The sequence below is a fragment of the Pseudophryne corroboree genome, chromosome 8, assembly GCF_028390025.1.
Source record: "Pseudophryne corroboree isolate aPseCor3 chromosome 8, aPseCor3.hap2, whole genome shotgun sequence".
NCBI classification, from domain to species: domain Eukaryota; kingdom Metazoa; phylum Chordata; class Amphibia; order Anura; family Myobatrachidae; genus Pseudophryne; species Pseudophryne corroboree.
In genome coordinates this window covers 216,071,498-216,093,500 of record NC_086451.1, presented here as the reverse complement: position 1 = coordinate 216,093,500, position 22,003 = coordinate 216,071,498, and the positions used below count along the sequence as shown (strand labels likewise).

General features: G+C 42.8%; 1 protein-coding gene across 6 annotated transcripts in view; it reads right to left on the bottom strand.

Moving 5' to 3' along the window:
• Window positions 1–22,003, bottom strand: part of STARD8 (StAR related lipid transfer domain containing 8) — a 443,153-nt gene that overhangs the window by 89,422 nt on the left and 331,728 nt on the right. For all 6 annotated transcript variants that reach the window (XM_063937082.1, XM_063937080.1, XM_063937081.1 and 3 more), the window contains one exon: window positions 850–921. In XM_063937082.1, coding sequence (XP_063793152.1) covers window positions 850–921 — 72 coding nt within the window. The remainder of the gene's footprint in view (window positions 1–849; window positions 922–22,003) is intronic.

Below are 22,003 nucleotides of genomic sequence, written 5' to 3'. Positions count from 1 at the left end.
AAAAGGTCAACAGGAACAAGGTCGACATGGAAAAAGGTGGACATGAGTTATTTATGTTTTTTTGGTGTCGTTTTCTTCGTAGAGTGACCGGGAACCCCAATTAGTGCACCGCGTCCCCTCGCATGGCTCGCTTCGCTCGCCATGCTTCGGGCATGGTGCCTTCGCTTCGCTCGGCACAGATTACCGTTCCAATCGTAGTCCACGTGGATCGTTAAGTATGAAAAGGTTCCAAAAAAGAAAAAAATTGTGAAAAACTAATGTCGACCTTTTTCCATGTCGACCTTGTTCCTGTCGACCTTTTGTCCATGTCAACATTTTGTCCATGTCGACCTAAGGTGTGTCGACCTTTTTGTTGTCGACCTGGAGTCCGGATACCTATAGAGGATATATAAATAGATACACAGATTTTATATACAACATAACACACTCAAAAAGAACCAGTAGAAAATACTACTGGTATTCTAACCAGATCCCCATAGAACATTTCTATCATTATTGATTATCTGAATGTATTTATTTTATCGCCAGCTAATTGATAAATTATTAATTTCTATTATAACCGAGCTGTGTTTAGAAATGTCTCCTAATAATATCACTTGTTTATGATACATTACTATATTGGGCTATTGATTTAGCATTTTATCATGTTTATTACCACTGAGTGGTATTTCGCTGTGTCTGGGATGTGAATAAGAAACAAAATGTAAAGAAAGCTATAGCAGGCTACCTTTCTCTGAGGGCCTCAGTCACGCCGGGCATCTCCCACCGAGTGGCGTATAGACGCAAAGTGTATGAGAACACATCTGTAGTGTATTATTTGTGTCTAAAACTATAAGGTCAAAATCTTACCTTCATACAGTTGTGCATACTGAGGAAATCCTGCAGCCCGTAACCAATCACAAGCTTTCTTAGCCTCCACGTCTGTAACATGAGAAATAATGAGAAACAGTTAAAGATCACAGACCTGCATTTTGAATGGCATAATAAACTTGCTACCAAATAATAGATTTATCAAATGTCATTTCAGACAAGTACTGGTTTATCGCTCTCTCTCTGGAAGCACAATTCAAATTCAGCTAATCACACCACAGTAAATAAATTGAATTAGCGTTATGATTGAATCGAGATTCGTAATCGCCAGTAAATTGAGATTACCTTGAGTAAAGAGAACACCATCATCACTTCAGGGAGCTAAAACACATCACGCCTGCCTAATCTAAATATGCAAAACAGGTTTTGGAAATCAATTCAGTTGGGTAATTGAACAGAATGTGTTGTAAATGATTCAGCAATTGGATGAATACTAATACAGAGATTTGGTGATTCCTGGAAAAAATAAAAAATCAGCCAGGACGTTTGTGACATAAAGAGCTTACAGTCCAAACATAAGACACATTTCTAACATGTTTTCTTCTCTGAGGGTTGCAGAATGCTCAGATTGCAGACAGTGTAATTATACCACATTCACTGCCAAAGTAAAATAAACAAAGCATACAAAAAAAAAAAAGGATAAAAGTAAAAGTGCAAAAATATAGTACAGGTATGTCATTTACATAATTAATGTAACAGATTAAGCACATATAAAATAAGTAATATAACATGAGGCCATCAGAGAACTAGGAATATAATTGTACTAAGTAGCAAGTGTTTTATCCATAGTGGAAGTGCAAAATGGGCTTAATAGCCATAGTAGCTAACGTGGTTCCTACATCATCTGTAGAAACAAGGACGTAGAGATATTCAGGCCCATAAGGATAACAGAAGATAGGCACTTTGCATGCATGTATATTAGTCTAGGGGACTCTGTGCTATTACTACATGTATTCCAGCATATAGCAGGCAGCGTAAGAGCCAAATTCCTAACCCACAAAAGCACTGCCCTGCTCTGTGAATGCTGCCGACAGCTTTCACAGAACGAATCTGTGTGTATGTCAGGAATTTAGAGCTTTTGCTACATGTGCACGAAAACAGTATATAAGCGCAGAGTTGCCCAGGCTTATAAAAAGACGACTGTCCCAGAGGTGAGAATAAAACCCGGCTACACACTAAATACATTACAATTTTCCACTATCCCAGAAAGTCTGTGAGACACCCGAATCTCAGGGGGCCCTCCCAGAGAAATGTAGGCAGGTTTCCCGCGGCCCGCCAATTCCACCAACTTCACTTGGGTCAGGACGGTTTGTTGATTTGATTCACAGTTTATCTCATGCTCATGACTCTGCCCTGCTTTACTATGCCACTAATCACATAACTGTATAGTGAGGGGCAGGGCCACTACCTGGCCATGGGCCTACTTCAGACCTGATTGCAGCAGCAAATTTGTTAGCTAATGGGCAAAACCATGTGCACTGCAGGTGGAGCAGATATAACGTTTGAGAGAGTTAGATTTGGGTGGGTTATTTTGTTTCTGTGTGGGGTAAATACTGGCTGTTTTATTTTTACACTGCAAATTAGATTTCAGTTTGAACACACCCCACCCAAATCTAACTCTCTCTGCACGTTATATATGCCCCACCTGCAGTGCACATGGTTTTGTCCATTACCTAACAAATTTGCTGCTGCGATCAGGTCTAAATTAGGCCCCATGCCACACCCCCTGCACTTCACAGAGGGGGCAGCCAGAAAGTCAGTAAGTATGACATAAATAGAAAAGGCTGGATCCACATTACATAGACTGAAAGGGGACAATTCTATTGTTTTTATTGCAACGCCCCACGGAACAACTGAATTGTTGCTTTATTCAGACAGGCGCCCATTATTAAGCGCTGCATAAAAAAAAAAAAAATAATCGCCCCCGAAAACCCAGATACACATTACATACACCAAAAATGTGTGAATGTTTATGTGATGGTTTTGCATGAATTCAATGTAAATTTTTGGTGTGAGTAAGTACACCTGGGGGTATATGCAATTGCCGCAAATGTCGAAAAACGGGACATTTTCTACACAAAAAAAATATTAGACAATGCAATACAGTACTTTCGACAAAAAACCTGCCGTTTCAGATTCGACTTTTTGCAATTCGACATTTACTCAAATTCGACATGTCTGCAATGGTAAAAATGCGGCTTTTCGACAAAAGTATATTCAATTGAAGAATGTCGATTCGACAACAGTGCTTTTTGACAGTCATTTTCGGCAATTTCAGTCAGACTCATTTTGCTGGCGGAATTGAATAAAAATAAAAAAAAAAACATGTTTTTTTTTGTGTTTTTTTTATTGCTAATAGCATATCTATTTATATTAGAAGGGATTATGTACTTGGTTTGTCTATTAGGAGCCACAAGTATTATTTATATATTTTTTAAAAGAATATTTTTTTTTTTTACTGACTAAAATAATATGGAGAGATCAGAGCATGTTTTTCAGTGGGAAGGGGTGGGAATAGGTTAAAAATCGTGAAAAAAAAATGTGTGGGGTCCCCCCTCCTAAGCATAACCAGCCTCGGGCTCTTTGAGCCGGTCCTGGTTGAAAAAATACGGGGGGGGGGAAATGACAGGGGATCCCCCGTATTTTCACAACCAGCACCGGGCTCTGCGTCCGGTCCTGGTGCAAAAAATACGGGGGACAAAAGACGTAGGGGTTCCCCGTATTGTTCACACCAGCACCGGGCTCCACTAGCTGGAAAGATAATGCCACAGCCGGGGGACACTTTTATACCGGTCCCTGCGGCCGTGGCATTAAATCCCCAACTAGTCACCCCTGGCCGGGGTACCCTGGAGGAGTGGGGACCCCTTAAATCAAGGTGTCCCCCCCTCCAGCCACCCAAGGGCAAGGGGTGAAGGCCGAGGCTGTCCCCCCCATACAAGGGCTGCGGATGGGGGGCTGATAGCCAAGTGACAAAAATAAAGAATATTGTTCTTTGTAGCAGAACTACAAGTCCCAGCAAGCCTCCCCGCAAGCTGGTACTTGGAGAACCACAAGTACCAGCATGCGGGGGGGAAACGGGCCCGCTGGTACCTGTAGTTCTACTGCAAAAAAAGTACCCAAATAAAAACAGTACTCGCACACCGTCAAAGTAAAACTTTATTACATACATGCACGCCGACACAGACATACTTACCTATGTTCACATGCCGACTCTGTCCACTTCTCCAAGTAGAATCCACTGGGTACCTGAAAATAAAATTATACTCACCATAATCCAGTGTAGATCTGTCCTCTTCTTTTTTGTAATCCACGTACGTACTTGGCAAAAAAACAAACCGGAAAACCCGATCCACGCACTGAAAGGGGTCCCATGCTTACACATGGGAACTCTTTCCCCGACTGCTGAGACCCCCCGTGACTCCTGTCACAGAGGGTCCCTTGAGCCAATCAGGGAGCGCCACGTCGTGGCACTCTCCTGATTGGCTGTGCGCGTCTGAGCTGTCAGACGGCGCATAGCACTATGCCGCTCCATTATCTTCAATGGTGGGAACTTTGCGGTCAGTGGTGAGGTTACTCGCGGTCAGCAGCAGGAATTCGACCGCAATTTCATATACCCCTTAGTATGTATCTGGGTGTGAATTCAGTGTGGATCCAGAAAAATACAGGAATGTGTAAATCTACCATGGGTCTGGATTTTTACTTTAATTTACAGCAGATGTTATTCTTAGTTATATTTGTCAACTCTCCTAGAGTGTCTGGGGGTCTTTGATCAGTCTGTATTTGTGTGAATTTGAATATAGTGGGGATATGGGTAGCTTTTTCTGGTTTTACGGTGATCTGGCAAGATCCAGGTGTGTTTCTGCATTTAGCATAGATCCAGATTTATCTGTATATTTACTATGGGTCCAGCTTATTCTCTGTTTAGTGTGGATCCAGCTTTTTACCATGATCTGGTGGTTATCCCTTTTTCTTATTACAGAGCAATGGTATCTGGGAAGGTGAAAATGAAACAGGGCTTGACAACAGAACTTCTTTAAAATGTAGCTACAGTGAACCCTTACTATAGAAGTCTGCGCATGTAAAGTGGGAGTGTACGTCTCCACCGACAGCAATTCTAACACTATAGAAGGCACCAAAATGGCTGCAGATCAAAGTTTTTATGCACAGTTAACATACCAGTGTTTCCAGTTGTGACCAGGGCCATAACTACATGTGTGCGATGTGTGTTTGTTAAGCTGAGAGTGCATTGCGCACTGTGACCCCAATTGGCCGCCATATTTGTGTTGCAGTGCTGTCTGCTGTAAGCAGTGCTGGCGAGTTCCTTGTCCACCACTGCGCTGTACAAGACTTCTAGGTAGGAAGTGGGTGGTAGGAAGCAGGAGCTGTGTCTGTGATCCGCTGGCGGTAGTGAGTACATGTTGGGGGATGGGACATGCACACAAACACACATACGCCATTTGTGTAGGGGCTCTACCTGGCATAATGTATAAGGGTTTCTTACTTTGCTGTAACGTATATAAAGGGCTCTTACTGTGCTGCAACATGTATAAAAGGGGCTGACAGGTTCTCGGTGGACAGGATACAGACGACGGAATACTGCCAGCCAGAATCCCGGCATAACCAGGGTCCATGACACCCACAGAGTGGGAATAGATCCTGTGGCGGGACGCCGCTGTTGGGATTTTGACAGCCATGCTCCCGCCTGCCGGTAATCCATACTGAACCCGTATAAAGGGCTCTTACTAAGCTGTAACATGTATAAAGGGCTCTTATTGTGCAGCGTAAATTAAATTACGTACACTACTGTGCAATATGTGGCCACGCCCCTTCACTGTGAAGCCAACCCCCTATATTTTTGCCATCGACGCACGTGTGGGGTTGGGGGGGCGCTCCAATTCTCTTTCTGGCACGGTACCAGGAGGTTTACTTACGGCTCTGGTTGTGACCGTTCTAACAATACAATACAATACAATGCAATACAGTACAATACAATACAATACATGACATTGAAGGGTTATAATAACTAAACTAAACATAGTGAAGTCATTAATACATGGCTTGCAAAACTGTTTAGGATGTGACAACAGATAAATTAATGAAAGGAGATGCACATTAATTTAACATGTATACAGTAAAGTCAACGTGAATATTTAAGAAAATGCTAAATACATTGTCCTAAATTACATTGAGCAAAATAGTGTGGTGAAAAACCGAGACAAATACAGCCTTGTGCTGAAAGCATGTCAGCTGATTTGCTTATCGTTGTTAGAACCCATTGTGATTATCCCACTTCTACACTTTCTATACCTCCCCCCTTCTCTACACTGTGCCAAATAGTTTCCACTGCTAAATATTTTCCAGTTGGAGCTGAGAGGGGACATTTACAACTGTTGTCTCACTTCAGATCACTTTACACAGTGCTACAGCATACAAAGCCCACAACATCCACTCAGTCATTACAAATGCCAGGATTTTAAAACAACTCTGGTCAGCAATGTAACATTGTAAATGTCACAACAAAACATCCATTAAAAGCAGATGTATGTAATACGTAAAAAGCTGTCAATGAGAAATAAAATGGAATAGGACTGTCTCCAGCTGAGGAACTTGAAAATCAACCAAGGTTGTAAACTCATCAGGATCTCTTGTTCAATCTATTGTAACAACATATTTAGCAGACTCCCATTACACTGGGGCATTTCCTATGTCAAACATGTATTTTAAGCATGAATGTTGTACTTTTGCCAAATGCCCCATCAATCACAAGAGACACGTCAGATCTGACACTGGGTGAACGTCACTTCATCCTTTAAGCAAGACTAGACCCAGCATGACTTTTCAAGTGTCCATCTACTTCAAGACGCTAAATTAGATTGTAAGCCTCAGGAGTCAGTAAGAACGTCTTAAAATCCTCACAGTCGAAGGAGCTGGAGGTGATATCATGTCAGACACCAAGCTGTGAGAATTATTTTCACTGCAAACACTGTCTGTTCCACTACAAGGAAACCAGTTTCTAGCATAGATGTGTCAAAACAACAAATGTATGAAAAGGAATATTTCATGTATAACTGCAGCAAATCTGCTTTTAGCATGGGCCTTTACCCTGTGCACAGCTGGTCAGGGCCTACCCCATAGCAGAGACATGAGCCATCTCAATCTCTGAGATAACAAATAGAGTGCTACAGTTACAAAGAGGTCTGCTTTTCACGGAGGATAAGGAAAATACCCAACACTGCTAACAGTAATTATTTCATGTGGCAAATAGTAAAATACATATATATATATATATATATATATATATATATATATATATATATATATATATATATGCACACAGATATAGCATAAGATATAGATAACTGCCCTCAAAGTTTTGTTTTGTCTTTTCCATATCTTACACTGCTTCTACTGTGTATCCTGGCACCCTTGAGAAGAAAGTACTCTGAACTGGGAGCACACTCTCAAACATATACCAATGATGGATTAAAAAAAAAAAAATCTCCCTCTGCAAGTCGAATTGAGGCTAGATGTATGGGGTCGCATCTGTAGTATTTCATAATAGCATACATATAATCAGGTTTCTTACATTACCTGTATACCACAGGTTCTCAAAATCGATCATCAGTACCCCAAATGATTTTCCAGAACTTTACACAGACTCACATATGAAATAAATTGCTTGGTGACTTGGAGTCCGGAGAACGGAGTTTAAGAACCACTGCTGTATACGATTATTAAATACTATTTATGTACTAAAAATTTATTTTCCCCAGTGTGTGAAGATATCTTATCCTGCGATTAATGCACAGAAATTGTATACAAGTATATATACTGTACGCGCACACAGATTTCTAAAATGAAGAATGGGACGGGGGGACGGGGTAAAGTACCAATTACCCGGGCTTGCTGGAGGCGCATATATATATGTATATATACACATACACATATATATTACAAATAGTGAAGAAAAAGGCGCCAAGGTAAAATCAAATCAATATCTAAAACTATGAAGAATATATAAACAAGCACTCCTGGATTTATGAGTGGCTGCTAGGAATAAGTGAAAATGTGGTTGTGAGCCACATATAAAGTGAATATAACAGCAAGAGAATCTTCCCAAGCGCCTAAAAGTGCAACATACAAATAATTTTTCTTTGTGAATGAATGAGGCAAAAAGGGTCTTAAACCACTTAATTTCAAATAATTGTCTTCAGTCATAAGACTATTATGAGTTGTAAGGTACAGATGGAGCCACGCTAATCGTGGCTCAGTCTGTGCCTGGTCACGCACGCGCCCCATTCACAGTGAATGGGAGCGTGTGTACGCTCGGCGGCATGCCGAGGCGCAGGCGCGCCTAGGCACACCGCTCGCCTCCGCCTGCGATGTAGCCACGCTCAATGCCCTTGGCTCCATCTGTACATGAAAGATAAAAACATGCCAAAAACATAGTGTGTATTGTTTTAACACTGCATAGTCATTCATGTAAAAAACTGTATTTTAAAAATAGGATCATCAGTGGGCCCATAAAAGTGTATACCACTTCAAGCAGTTTTAAAGTTTTAAAAAACACAGTTTTATTTACAATATCCACAACTTAAAATGCAGGCAACAAATGTAAAAGAAAAAAAATATAGTAAAGCTTAATAATCTGTCCATGACAATGGTCCAGGATACAGGAGTTTTCCAATGTGTTTTGTGTATTATAACAGACTTCATCAAGGGAGATATGCGCCTTATGTCCCTATTTGAAAAAAATTGGGGGAGGGGGGGGGGGGGGGGGGGGCGCCAATGCTCTCTCTGACACAGGACACCAAAAAGTCTCATTATGGCTCCGATTTGTTTTGACTACCCTTTGGGCGTAATTCAATTCTTTTTCCGCTTGCAGCCACTAGATGGCGCCCAATCAGAGTTATTCAATTGTAGCAGTGGCGAGCTGAAATGCGTGAAAAGTGACCTGTTCGGGTGCCCAAACTGCCATTTTTGCCATCACGCCCAGTACTTTGGTCAAGTTTAGCTGCTTTACACTGCTAAATCCGATCTCTATGGGCGCGGCTAAAAGAGATCAATTGAATATCGCCCTGCAATCTCCCATCACTTTCGACGGGAGATTCAGCGCGATATAACAATTAAGTTCGGTCCTTTGCCTTTGCGTGGCTTGCACCGTTGCGTGGCTTGAACTGCGTGAACGATAACGCCCAAACAGACAATCGGATCAAAATTTGGATTGCACCTCCAGTGTGTAGAATTTATTAAACTACAAAAATGGTCTTGTCACTTTTTAACGTATCTGATACGGGTGCTCCTCGAGTAACACCAAGAAACACTGATTAATATTGACTTATATTAAGACGTCTCAAATTTGCAGCTCTATAGATTCATCAAATTTTTAACACTTATTTATATTTACAACCGTGAAAATCAGTGCCGGTCCGCGAGCTCTGATTGGCTCTCGAACCGGCGGCTGGTTTCAAGTCCTACACGCCGCCGCCCAACATTGCCGCGCTCTCCTCCGTGTCCCGCCGAAGGAAGCAGCGGTAAGTAGCACGGAAGGGGGGGGGGGGGGCACTGTGGGGGCATCTGTATATCTGGCACTGTGGGGGCATCTGTATACCTGGCACTGTGGGGGGCATTTGTATACCTGGCACTGTGGGGGCATCTGTATACCTGGCACTGTGAGGGGCATTTGTATACCTGGCACTGTGGGGGCATCTATATACCTGGCACTGTGGGGTCATCTGTATACCTGGCACTGTGGGGGCATCTGTATACCTGGCACTGTGGGGGCATCTGTATACCTGGCACTGTGGGGGCATCTGTATACCTGGCACTGTGAGGGGCATCTGTATACCTGGCACTGTGAGGGGCATCTGTATACCTGGCACTGTGAGGGGCATCTGTATACCTGGCACTGTGAGGGGCATCTGTATACCTGGCACTGTGGGGACATCTGTATACCTGGCACTGTGAGGGGCATTTGTACACCTGGCACTGTGAGGGGCATTTGTACACCTGGCACTGTGAGGGGCATTTGTATACTTGGCACTGTGGGGGCATTTGTATACCTGGCACTGTGAGGGGCATCTGTATACCTGTCACTGTGAGGGGCATCTGTATACCTGGCACTGTGGGGGCATCTGTATACCTGGCACTGTGGGGACATCTGTATACCTGGCACTGTGGGGACATCTGTATACCTGGCACAGTGAGGGGCATTTGTACACCTGGCACTGTGAGGGGCATTTGTATACTTGGCACTGTGGGGGCATTTGTATACCTGGCACTGTGGGGGGCATTTGTATACCTGGCACTGTGGGGGCAATTGTGGATCTGGCACTGCACTATTGGGGGCATATGTGTATCACGTCCCATTTTAACTGGCCACACCCATTTTTTGGGCGCGCCTCCGGCGCGCACACACAGTACCTCTATGGGGCAGACCTGTTGGGGGGCAGGGTAATTTTTTAAGTTGAGAATTTTTGTATGGCCCCCGAAGGATTTTATAAATATCCAAATGGCCCTCGGTAGAAAAAAGGTTCCCCACCCCTGGTTTAGCTAGTGGAGAGGTGAGAGGAAGGTGTGTTAGGAGTTGGTGAGTTGTTTGGAGTTTTTGGCGGTTTTGAGGAGGTTCTTTGTGATTGTTGAGTGCTGTACTGTGTGTGTAAGTAGTCTGGTCATACTTGTTGTGTAGTTATTTAAAAGTCTGTCTAGTTTTTTGTCATTGTTTTTTATTTCACGTCTATTGTCACTGTTTGTTTGTGAGTGAGTGAGTGAGTGAGTGAGTGTGTGTGTGTGTGTGTGTGTGTGTGTGTGTGTGTGTGTGTGTGTGTGTGTTGTGGTGTGTGGTGTGTAGAGGAGTGTGTTTACTGTTTTTTTTCCTCAGTGTTATTTGTTGTTTGTCCTGATTATGTCCCAGTCAGAGGTGAGAGTGGTGGAGGAGGTGAGTGAGAGGGAGGAGGTGAGTGAGAGGGAGGAGGTGAGTGAGGTGGAGGAGGTTAGTGAGGAGGAGGGGGAGGTTGTTGCTGCGGCCTCCAGTGATAGTGATGGTGTTGTGGCTCCGCAGCCACGCACCACTACAAAGACTGGCCGCAATGTCAAATTCAGCTACGCTGAAAATATGGCTTTGGTGCAGGAGCTGATGTGGCATCATCGGCAGTTGTTTGGCCATGATGCTGCAAAGGTGTCGTCACGCAGGAAGAGTGTTCTGTGGGGGAAGGTCGTTGCGGCTGTTAATAGTGAGGGTGTGGTGAGGCGGACCGAGGACACGTGTCGTAAGCGTTTCTACGACATAAAGCGCTGTGTCAAGGCGAAGATGGTCAAGGAGGCTAAATCATCCCGCCAAACCGGGGGTGGACACCCCTTCCGTGCATCTTACCGTGATTGGGAGGACCCTGTGCGTGCACTCATTCCGCCAGAAGTGGTTGGTGCCACATATGGCCGGGATTCGGAACGGCCAAGGCAGGATGGTGAGTTATTTTTTTTTTTTTTTTTAAATGTAAACATCTGTGCTTTGTCCTTCGTTATCTGAAATGTCTTCTAGCTAATTGTGGTTGTCAGTTTGTTCATTCTTCTAATATGTTGGTGATGTAGTGCAGGCCTGGCCAACCTGTGGCTCTCCAGCTGTTGTAAAACTACAAGTCCCATCATGCCTTGCCACAGTTTTACTATTAGGGAATGCTAAAACTGTGGCAGGGCATGCTGGGATGTGTAGTTTCACTACATCTGGAGAGCCACAGGTTGGCCAGGCCTGATGTAGTGTTATTCTCAATTATGTATATTTTTATCCTTTGTATAGTTTTTTTTTTTCTGGTTGCCTTGGCCTTTTTCTGGTGTTTTATGTCAAGAGTAAATGTTTGTAGGTGTATTTTAAAGAAGTGTGATGAATGTTTTTTTCAAAGGTTTTTTTTTATACATTTCATAGCATTTATGTTTATTTTGTGTTGTTCTGGGTTGTCCTTTGTGTGCTTGATGTGTTTTTTCATGCATATTTGGTTGTGATGTTTCCAAGTTTTAGCAGATATTTGTGGCTAGTGTTTTATTCTTAGCATCAAAAATTGGGACATTAGCGTGCAATATTGTGGTTGTGTCAAGCTACAACGTTTTGGTTAGTAGTATAATTGTTTGCATTATGCGCCTTTGTGTATGGATTATTTTGCAATTTTTTTTCTAATTTAAAGTATACACACCCAATGAAGTCAGGCAGAAAAGCATAAGCATCGTTTAGTTTACTTCTCATCAGGTACCACATATGTTTACATCACAATAAGGAATTTGCATAAACATATCAACAAAATAGTATGTTCATAAGGACATTCTTCATATTTCTACAGTACGAAAGAGAAGCAGCACAGCCAGGCCACATCCAACACTGCCAAGAGATGCAGATGGTGGCAATGCAGGTAAGATTTAACTGTAAACACATATTCTGCAAACACATAGAAACACAAAATGTTAATGATTATCTTATCACATAGGTTCTTCTTCGGCACTAAATCCCCCTCCACTAAGGCGCCCATCACAGGGCTCGGTTACTGTGGCTACAAGGCCACCCAAGAGACGCCGTCTTGAGGCTGAAGCTCCAGCACCAGCATCACCACCCCAACGGCGCATCTCCGCAGTGTCGGCCCTGCCACCACTAGCTCTTTTGGCCAGCCCACAAAGTGAGGATCCACAATCCCCTCAGTTGTCTGGTGAGTAAACATAACAATTACGTGTAAATAAGTAAAAAAACAGTGGTGTAGATTTATTAACCTGGAGAAGGCATAAGGAAGTGAAAAAACACTGATATGTGCAAGGTGATAAAGGCAGCAGTACAAAATAAACACAACTGTTAATGTACATATTGGAGCTGTTTGCCTTGTGCCTTTATCACCTTGCACATATCACTGGTTTTTCACTTCCTTATGCCTTCTCCAGGTTTATACATCTGCACCACTGTTAGTAGAGAGAGAAAAAAATGACACAAATGACCAGTCATCCTTGCAATAATCAACAACAACAAGCAGATGGTGTTAAGGTATTTTTAGATGGTTAATTGTCAGATGTGATGTTGGCCATATCAACACATTTTTGTAACATAAACCAATTGTTTTGCATGGCCAACAACACCAGTTCTAAACATAGGGCACCTTAATACTTTTTCACCCATTGTTAAAGTGTACATTTTAGACCAGAGGTTCTCAAACTCGGTCCTCGGGGGCACACACAGTGCATGTTTTGCAGGTAACCCAGCAGGTGCACAGGTGTATTAATTACTCACTGACACATTTTAAAAGTTCCACAGGTGGAGCTAATTATTTCACTTGCGATTCTGTGAGGAGACCTGCAAAACATGCACTGTGTGTGCCCCCGAGGACCGAGTTTGAGAACCTCTGTTTTAGACCACTATATTTGTTAACGTTTTGGCCAGACCACTGACTGCCTTGAACAATGTATGAGTGTATTGTTCAACACATTTATTGTATTGTGTGTGTTGTTCCAAAGGAAGCTTCATACCCAATATGTAAATGTAGTACTTTGTATTTGTTAGAGTTCTTCGTGTTTAAACAGTAATTATGGATCTGAATCCAACTATTCCCACAAACTTTTAACAACTGAGTAGTGTACGTTAGAAGTCACATATTTTTTTTAAAAAGGTGAACAACATAGTTAAGTTTAGGCCACAATCTATTTAGCAATTACAACATTAATATTAAGAAGTAATGCATGTTGACGTAAAGCTATAGTAAGACCAACGCTACATATTTACTAAATAGTGGCTGTCTTCAACCCCATACAGACCCAGCCATCATCACCGAGGATGCCCAGCAGGAACGTGACCAGGAGACCTTCACACTCCACCTGCAGGCCATCGATCCTACCCAGCCAACCACGCCGCAGGACATACCCCAACCACCCCAAACATCCCACAGCCCCCAATTGAGCACAACACAAGTCGACACACAAATGGGCCCTGAGTTTTGGAGCCGTTGGTCGACACAACAGGCGCAATACTGCGCAAGCCTAAACACCCACAGCCAATACCTGTCAAGTCTGCCCTATCATCTGCCTAGACTGAGTCGCAACTCAGGCAGACTTATAGTGCAGGTGGGCAGAATAGCAAACTCCATGGAGCAGATGAGGGCAGACAACAGCCAAATGCAATCAAACCTCCAACGCATCTTGGATGAACAGCAGCGGCAGCAACAAACACTAATTCAGATCATACAACACAACCAAATGATCAACGACAACCTATCACGAATAATAGCAACCAACACTGCCGCTAATACGCAGCTCACAGCAAGCTTGAACAATCTGAGTCAAAGCCTTAGTGTGTTGGCATCCCACCATGTCACATCTAGCTCGGGGACAACTACACCAAGCCACACCCCAGTTCAATCCCCATTTCGACGCTCAAGTCGAACCCGCACCAACGAGCCAGCACAATCCTCGGTTCCCAGCACACAAAAAAAACCACAAATAATAATGCGTGTTCATAATATGTTGACCATTCAAATGTTTGTTTTTTTTTCCCCCGGTACCAAATACCATATAGGTTCCATTTCTCTAGGCATGCGATACCGAAAATGTACACAGACGTCAGAAAAAGAGTCACCAGTGTCCTAAAAAATGCAGTTGTACCCAATGTCCACTTAACCACGGACATGTGGACAAGTGGAGCAGGGCAGACTCAGGACTATATGACTGTGACAGCTCACTGGGTAGATGTATTGCCTCCTGCAGCAAGAACAGCAGCGGCGGCACCAGTAGCAGCATCTCGCAAACGCCAACTCGTTCCTAGGCAGGCTACGCTTTGTATCACCGCTTTCCATAAGAGGCACACAGCTGACAACCTCTTACGGAAACTGAGGAACATCATCGCAGAATGGCTTACCCCAATTGGACTCTCCTGGGGATTTGTGACATCGGACAACGCCACCAATATTGTGCGTGCATTACATCTGGGCAAATTCCAGCACGTCCCATGTTTTGCACATACATTGAATTTGGTGGTGCAGAATTATTTAAAAAACGACAGAGGCGTGCAAGAGATGCTGTCGGTGGCCCGAAGAATTGCGGGCCACTTTCGGCATTCAGCCACCGCGTGCCGAAGACTGGAGCACCACCAAACACTCCTGAACCTGCCCTGCCATCATCTGAAGCAAGAGGTGGTAACGAGGTGGAATTCAACCCTCTATATGCTTCAGAGGATGGAGGAGCAGCAAAAGGCCATTCAAGCCTATACATCTGCCCACGATATAGGCAAAGGAGAGGGAATGCACCTGACTCAAGCGCAATGGAGAATGATTTCAACGTGTTGCAAGGTTCTGCAACCCTTTGAACTTGCCACACGTGAAGTCAGTTCAGACACTGCCAGCCTGAGTCAGGTCATTCCCCTCATCAGGCTTTTGCAGAAGAAGCTGGAGACATTGAAGGAGGAGCTAAAACAGAGCGATTCCGCTAGGCATGTGGGACTTGTGGATGGAGCCCTTAATTCGCTTAACCAGGATTCACGGGTGGTCAATCGGTTGAAATCAGAGCACTACATTTTGGCCACCGTGCTCGATCCTAGATTTAAAACCTACAATGTGTCTCTCTTTCCGGCAGACACAAGTCTGCAGAGGTTCAAAGACCTGCTGGTGAGAAAATTGTCAAGTCAAGCGGAACGTGACCCGTCAACAACTCCTCCTTCACATTCTCCCGCAACTGGGGGTGCGAGGAAAAGGCTAAGAATTCCGAGCCCACCCGCTGGCGGTGATGCAGGGCAGTCTGGAGCAAGTGCTGACATCTGGTCCGTTCTGAAGGACCTGGCAACGATTACTGACATGTCGTCTACTGTCACTGCATATGATTCTGTCACCATTGAAAGAATGGTGGAGGATTACATGAGTGACCGCATCCAAGTAGGCACGTCAGACAGTCCGTACGTATACTGGCAGGAAAAAGAGGCAATTTGGAGGACCTTGCACAAACTGGCTGTATTTTACCTAAGTTGGCCACCCTCCAGTGTGTACTCCGAAAGAGTGTTTAGTACAGCCGCTCACCTTGTCAGCAATCGGCGTACGAGGTTACTTCCAGAAAATGTGGAGAAGATGATGTTCATCAAAATGAATTATAATCAATTCCTCCGTGGAGACATTCACCAGCAATTGCCTCCAGAAAGTACACAGGGACCTGAGATGGGGGATTCCAGTGGGAACGAATTAATAATCTGTGAGGAGGGGGATGTACACAGTGAAAGGGGTGAGGAATCGGAGGATGATGATGAGGTGGACATCTTGCCTCTGTAGAGCCAGTTTGTGCAAGGAGAGATTGATTGCTTCTTTTTTGGTGGGGGCCCAAACCAACCAGTCATTTCAGTCACAGTCGTGTGGCAGACCCTGTCGCTGAAATGATGGGTTCGTTAAAGTGTGCATGTCCTGTTTATACAACATAAGGGTGGGTGGGAGGGCCCAAGGACAATTCCATCTTGCACCTCTTTTTTCTTTCATTTTTCTTTGCATCATGTGCTGTTTGGGGACTATTTTTTTGAAGTGCCATCCTGCCTGACACTGCAGTGCCACTCCTAGATGGGCCAGGTGTTTGTGTCGGCCACTTGTGTCGCTTAGCTTAGTCACACAGCGACCTTGGTGCGCCTCTTTTTTTCTTTGCATCATGTGCTGTTTGGGGACAATTTTTTTTGAAGTGCCATCCTGCCTGACACTGCAGTGCCACTCCTAGATGGGCCAGGTGTTTGTGTCGGCCACTTGTGTCACTTAGCTTAGTCACACAGCGACCTTGGTGCGCTTCTTTTTTTCTTTGCATCATGTGCTGTTTGGGGACTATTTTTTTTGAAGTGCCATCCTGCCTGACACTGCAGTGTCACTCCTAGATGGGCCAGGTGTTTGTGTCGGCCACTTGTGTCGCTTAGCTTAGCCATCCAGCGACCTCGGTGCAAATTTTAGGACTAAAAATAATATTGTGAGGTGTTCAGAACAGACTGTAAATGAGTGGAAATTATGGTTATTGAGGTTAATAATACTATGGGATCAAAATGACCCCCAAATTCTATGATTTAAGCTGTTTTTGAGGGTTTTTTGTAAAAAAACACCCGAATCCAAAACACACCCGAATCCGACAAAAAATTTTCAGGGAGGTTTTGCCAAAATGCATGGCCGCGGAACCGAATCTAAAACCAAAACACAAAACCCGAAAAATTTCCGGTGCACATCACTAGTTTATTGTAGCCTCATGGAGCAGTGTCAGGTATCCCCCAGCAAACAAGACAGCAGTACTACACACAGCAGCAGCCATTTCAGATTGAGAGTGGTGAAAAATGTGTTGGGGCCCCTTTTAAAGGTCCAAAAAGTCAGGTGTGACTAATGTAGAATTGACAACACATGTAAACACGCTTCTCAAAAGCAGGTCTACTTTTTTTTAGGCTTTTTGTACGATTAGTATTTTTTCACGGCCGCACATGCATTTTCACGCAAGAGATTTCAAATACGAATGGTTAGTAAATGACCGTGTTCAATACCTAAACAGCCGCGTTTGACCGATGGTGTATTCATTCGTATTTTTACTACACAGCCGTAATAAAAATACGAATGCCCTCATCACTGCCGTGATTTTAGTTTAGTAAATTCCCGAGATGACACTTTGAAGAAAAAACACCATCTCGGTTAAAATCGGAAGCTTAGTAAATATACCCCAATCTTTCTACCCGGTCCGCAATGTGCCGTACCCGAGCACCCGGGAGACAACAGACTGTATGGCGATCACGGTCCCGGTACCAGATTGCCCTGTCTGTCTTCCTGATAATAGAATCCCCTACCACCACAATTTGACTAGGTACTGCACTTTCTTTTGTTCCCTTTGTCCTGGAGGGACCGCTCCTCTGGTTGCGAGAGGGAACGGTATCCTCCAGTGCCGTCATTTCCTTACTGCTATCCCAAGAATCTATGTCCAGTCGGGCGAATTTATTGGGGTTTGGCAGATCGGAGATGTCCTGTCTCCCCCTCTTCTTCTTCCTTCTAACTGTGACCCAGATAGCTACCCGATTGTCCTCGTCCTCATCTACCGGTGTCCCCCCCCCCTGCAACTCCTCCACAGTTCTATCTAAGCTCAGTTCGAGATTGTAAATACTCCTCAGTCGCGGAACGGTTTGCTCTAGATCAGTTCCCTGTGCTTCCTCCCTTGCTGATACTGACTGGAAATCATCACGCAAAACGTGGATCTCTCCCAGTTTCAGGAACTATACATTATACAGACAGTTGTTTTCTGCAGAAAATGTGTAACGCAAGTTTTTAGATTTATTGTAACAGCTATTTTATCTGGCACAAAATGTCTTGTAATAGGTATAACTGCGGGAAAGCTATGCCAATGGGGGGCGGGGGATTTAAATTTACACATGAAATTCAATTAGCAACCTCTTAGTAACTCAAATTGCATAATGGTATCAAACGTCTATTTATCTCAGTTTCGTTTATTCTATAAATTAGATTAGTGTATGAACACAGGCCCTGAAAGGAAATTTGCAGTATATGGCCTGATGAGAAACAGGAGTGGGAAGACAGCAGCTGTAGACTGGTGAAGGATAACTCACTGGTGTGATAACAGAAGACAGCAGCACCTGTGGAGGTGAGAGATATGTTTGGTGTAGCTAATGTTATCTTGCATCAAGGCACACCAGCTATTTACTTCTTCCAACAGTCAGTCACATGACTTGCTATCATAAAAAAATGGATACATACAGTAGACTTTAAAATAAAACTTGACCCAATATGAATCTAGTAACATACACAAGTCTGTAACACATACAAGTTCCAAAATTGTCTCTTGATTATGCCATTGACATAAAACCTTGTGGGTAAAATTAAAAAGGTCATAAGGAGAATCATCTATATGAAAAAAAATAACCGCTGATATAAATGATGTCGCTGTGGCACATACATGCACGTCCCAATGCATGCATAGTACACGCAGTGGGAGCTAGGACCACACACCACAGGCACCTACTGCGGCAATGGGACCTGGAGAAGAAGACAGGGTAGCTGAGGTGACCTGGCTATTGCTAGTTTCTGATAGATTTAATTATATATTTGTGAACTGCAGCAATGTTACTTTTTTCCTTTTAAATATTTTTGCTTCAGAGATGCAAGAAAGACAATAAAGGAAGGGAGTGGGAATAGTTGAATTTAAGAACTAAAATTCAAAAAGGGCAGGTATCAGATAAAGGGTATCTACAGGTTGTACAATGAGGCTCACGGTTCCCAGACCCTCCTGATTGAGTTAGAGGAATTCAGTAAGATGCTCTTTATGAATTCCATCTGGTACATGTACCAGAGCCTGGAATTGATAGTGGTAAACTGCAATCTGACAGGTGACAGCCGATACAATATATTAGTTTTTTTTTATGACGGGCCACAAAAGATACATTAAAAAAAAAGTAATTATTATAGGATTGAACGTCTATGTCCAGTAAGGTGCTAAAAAGTTCCTTGGTGGAGTTTGGGTCAACTCCTCCATGTAATGAGGCTCATAGTTTCCAGATCCTCCTGACAACTCTTAACCACATTTTCCATATTTCTTCCCAGTCTAGGCTCTTCCCCAAGTCCCGTTCCCAAGCAAGCAAAGTCTAACAGATGGAGTTGAGGGTAGCATAGATTATGGACATAAGGTCGTTAGTGGAGGTTTGGATTCTATAGTGTATACTGGTATGATATTAACACAGTCCTTAACAGAATTAAAGAAAGGTCTTATTTGCAGCAATTGACCCCTCCCCCACAAATTTTATTTTTTCATAATAATAATAATAATAATAATAATAATAATTAAAAAAAAAAAAATACCAAAGTTGTTTGGGATAAGAAATTTAGGGTCGTGTTTTTTTTTTTTATTATTAAGAAGGGGTTGTCCATACATAGATTATCCCTTTAAAAGGAGTTTCTACTTTATGAATACACCCTTGGCCATGACCATTTATTGATATTGTTCTGTTATCAGGCTTGGAAGAACACATATGTGGAAGATTAGACAGAGTTGTTAATTTATTGCTGCTGCATAGGGGCGTAGTAATAAAGGTGGTAACAGGTTCAACTAAATATCCAAATACCGATGGTAGAGATACCAACATCTGCATACTTTCATCACGGTTTGATGCTATAAAATGCTATTATTATGGATATATCCTTCATAATCTACATTACTGTAGCATTCATATCAGTCCATTATAAATCTATTTCTAGTGCCTGCGGAAATATCCAACACGTTCTTGTATGTATGACATCTCTGTGTAAACAAGCAATATATTTACCTGCAATAGCACCCAACCAAGACGGGCCCCAAATATATAAATAGATAGAAACATTATATGTCTTAGTGATGATGCAAAGGCACTTTTAGAATTGAGCAGTTCACATGTCAAGCTATTATTATTAGAAGGAATGTAGCCAGACCAATAGTACACATGGATTCCTGTCCAGACAGCAGCCCATATACCACTTGGCAGCCAAGTCTGATGACGGTGTCCTATCTCTTGTGTGAGGTGTTGTGCTGGTAGTGTGACTCAAATTCTAATATATATATATTATATATATATATATATATATATATATATATATATATATATATATATATATATATATATATATATATAAGAAATATTTTTGATGAGGAAGAACATATCATTCCATTTGATGATGAGGATTACTTTGAGTACCTTAATTCAGTAGAGAAATTAGCCGTGAAGGAATTAAAGAACTGGTACGATATCATTACTTTAGAAAAATACCTAGAAGTAGGGCGTATCCCTAGAGGCTTACGCCTACAAAAACACCTACTATAGGAGGGGGGAACAAAGATTTTATTATGAATTGGAATTCGATTCTGGATGATTGCTCTTCAAAATTAATCACCCTCATTATAGGGGAGAGAAAAAGGGAATTGAATCGGTTAGATGAGGAGATCAAAAACATTGAAACACTGGCAGCCAAGTTTGAAGAAAGTGAGGAATTCAAAAGAGACGTTCATGATTTGCAGTACAAACTGGATACAGTGGAAAATTAAATCATTTCCAAGAAACATAGCAAATTTATCAGAGATAAAAAGGACTATATATCAGGACATGTTCATCACATTCCGGTCCCGGAAGAAAGACAGGATAAAGGCAAAGCACAATTCCTGTATAGTAGAAATATACGTCAGGAGAACCACTCACGGCCTTATCAGGCACGATATGGAGATTACAACGCCCAATACGGAATCGAGGGCGGTTTTATGAACATAGACCATGCCAATCTCCAAGACGCAATTATAGACAACCATATAGGAACATAATTCCTTCTTACCGTGATGACATCAGACCACGGAGATACCAAGTAGACCAGAGAGAAAAATACCTACAAGGTAGAGGATGCTATCAAAGCTTCAGGTCACCCACTCTGGAAGTATTCCCACCGCAACATTTTTTAGAAGACAGAAGGGGCCCACGGCTTCCACATTTACAACAAACAGAACTGTAACACACCAGAATAAACTCCCCGCAAGGATAAAAGAGAAGTCAGGCTGGAGACAACGAGGAACTAGAGGGGGCAGAAAAAAGCCCCCAAAAAAGACGGGCATTGTTCCATCAAGAAAAACCCCGTCAGGAATCATTAACACTACAACGAGAGAACTATCTGCAGCGGAGGAATCGCTACTGAATAAAGGTTTGAAGTTCGCGCCAGACACCCACGTTAACAAATTCGATTTATTCATTGATTTAAATAAATATATACGAAAACTGACCATTCAAAGACACTTTATAAAAAAAAACCAAGTCGCGCAGAAGCAGAATGAAAAGAAGCCGTTGGTATCCCTCCCGTCGAAATTTTACCCGGTGGAATCAAAAGGCAGTCATTTAGAGATATTTTACGATGCGGTGAAGAGCGACTTTAAGAAGATAAAAATTATAGACAACAAATACAAAGCCAATTTGGATCCCCAAGAAAAAAAGGCCATAAAAACACTGACAAAGGATAAAGATCTGGTGATCAAGGGAGCAGATAAAGGTGGGGCGGTAGTTTTACTTTCCAAAAAAGCGTACACGGGTGAAGCTACTAAGATACTATACGATGGCATCACTTATGTTGAGCTACAAAATAACCCTACAGTGACCTTTCAAGAGAAATTATCA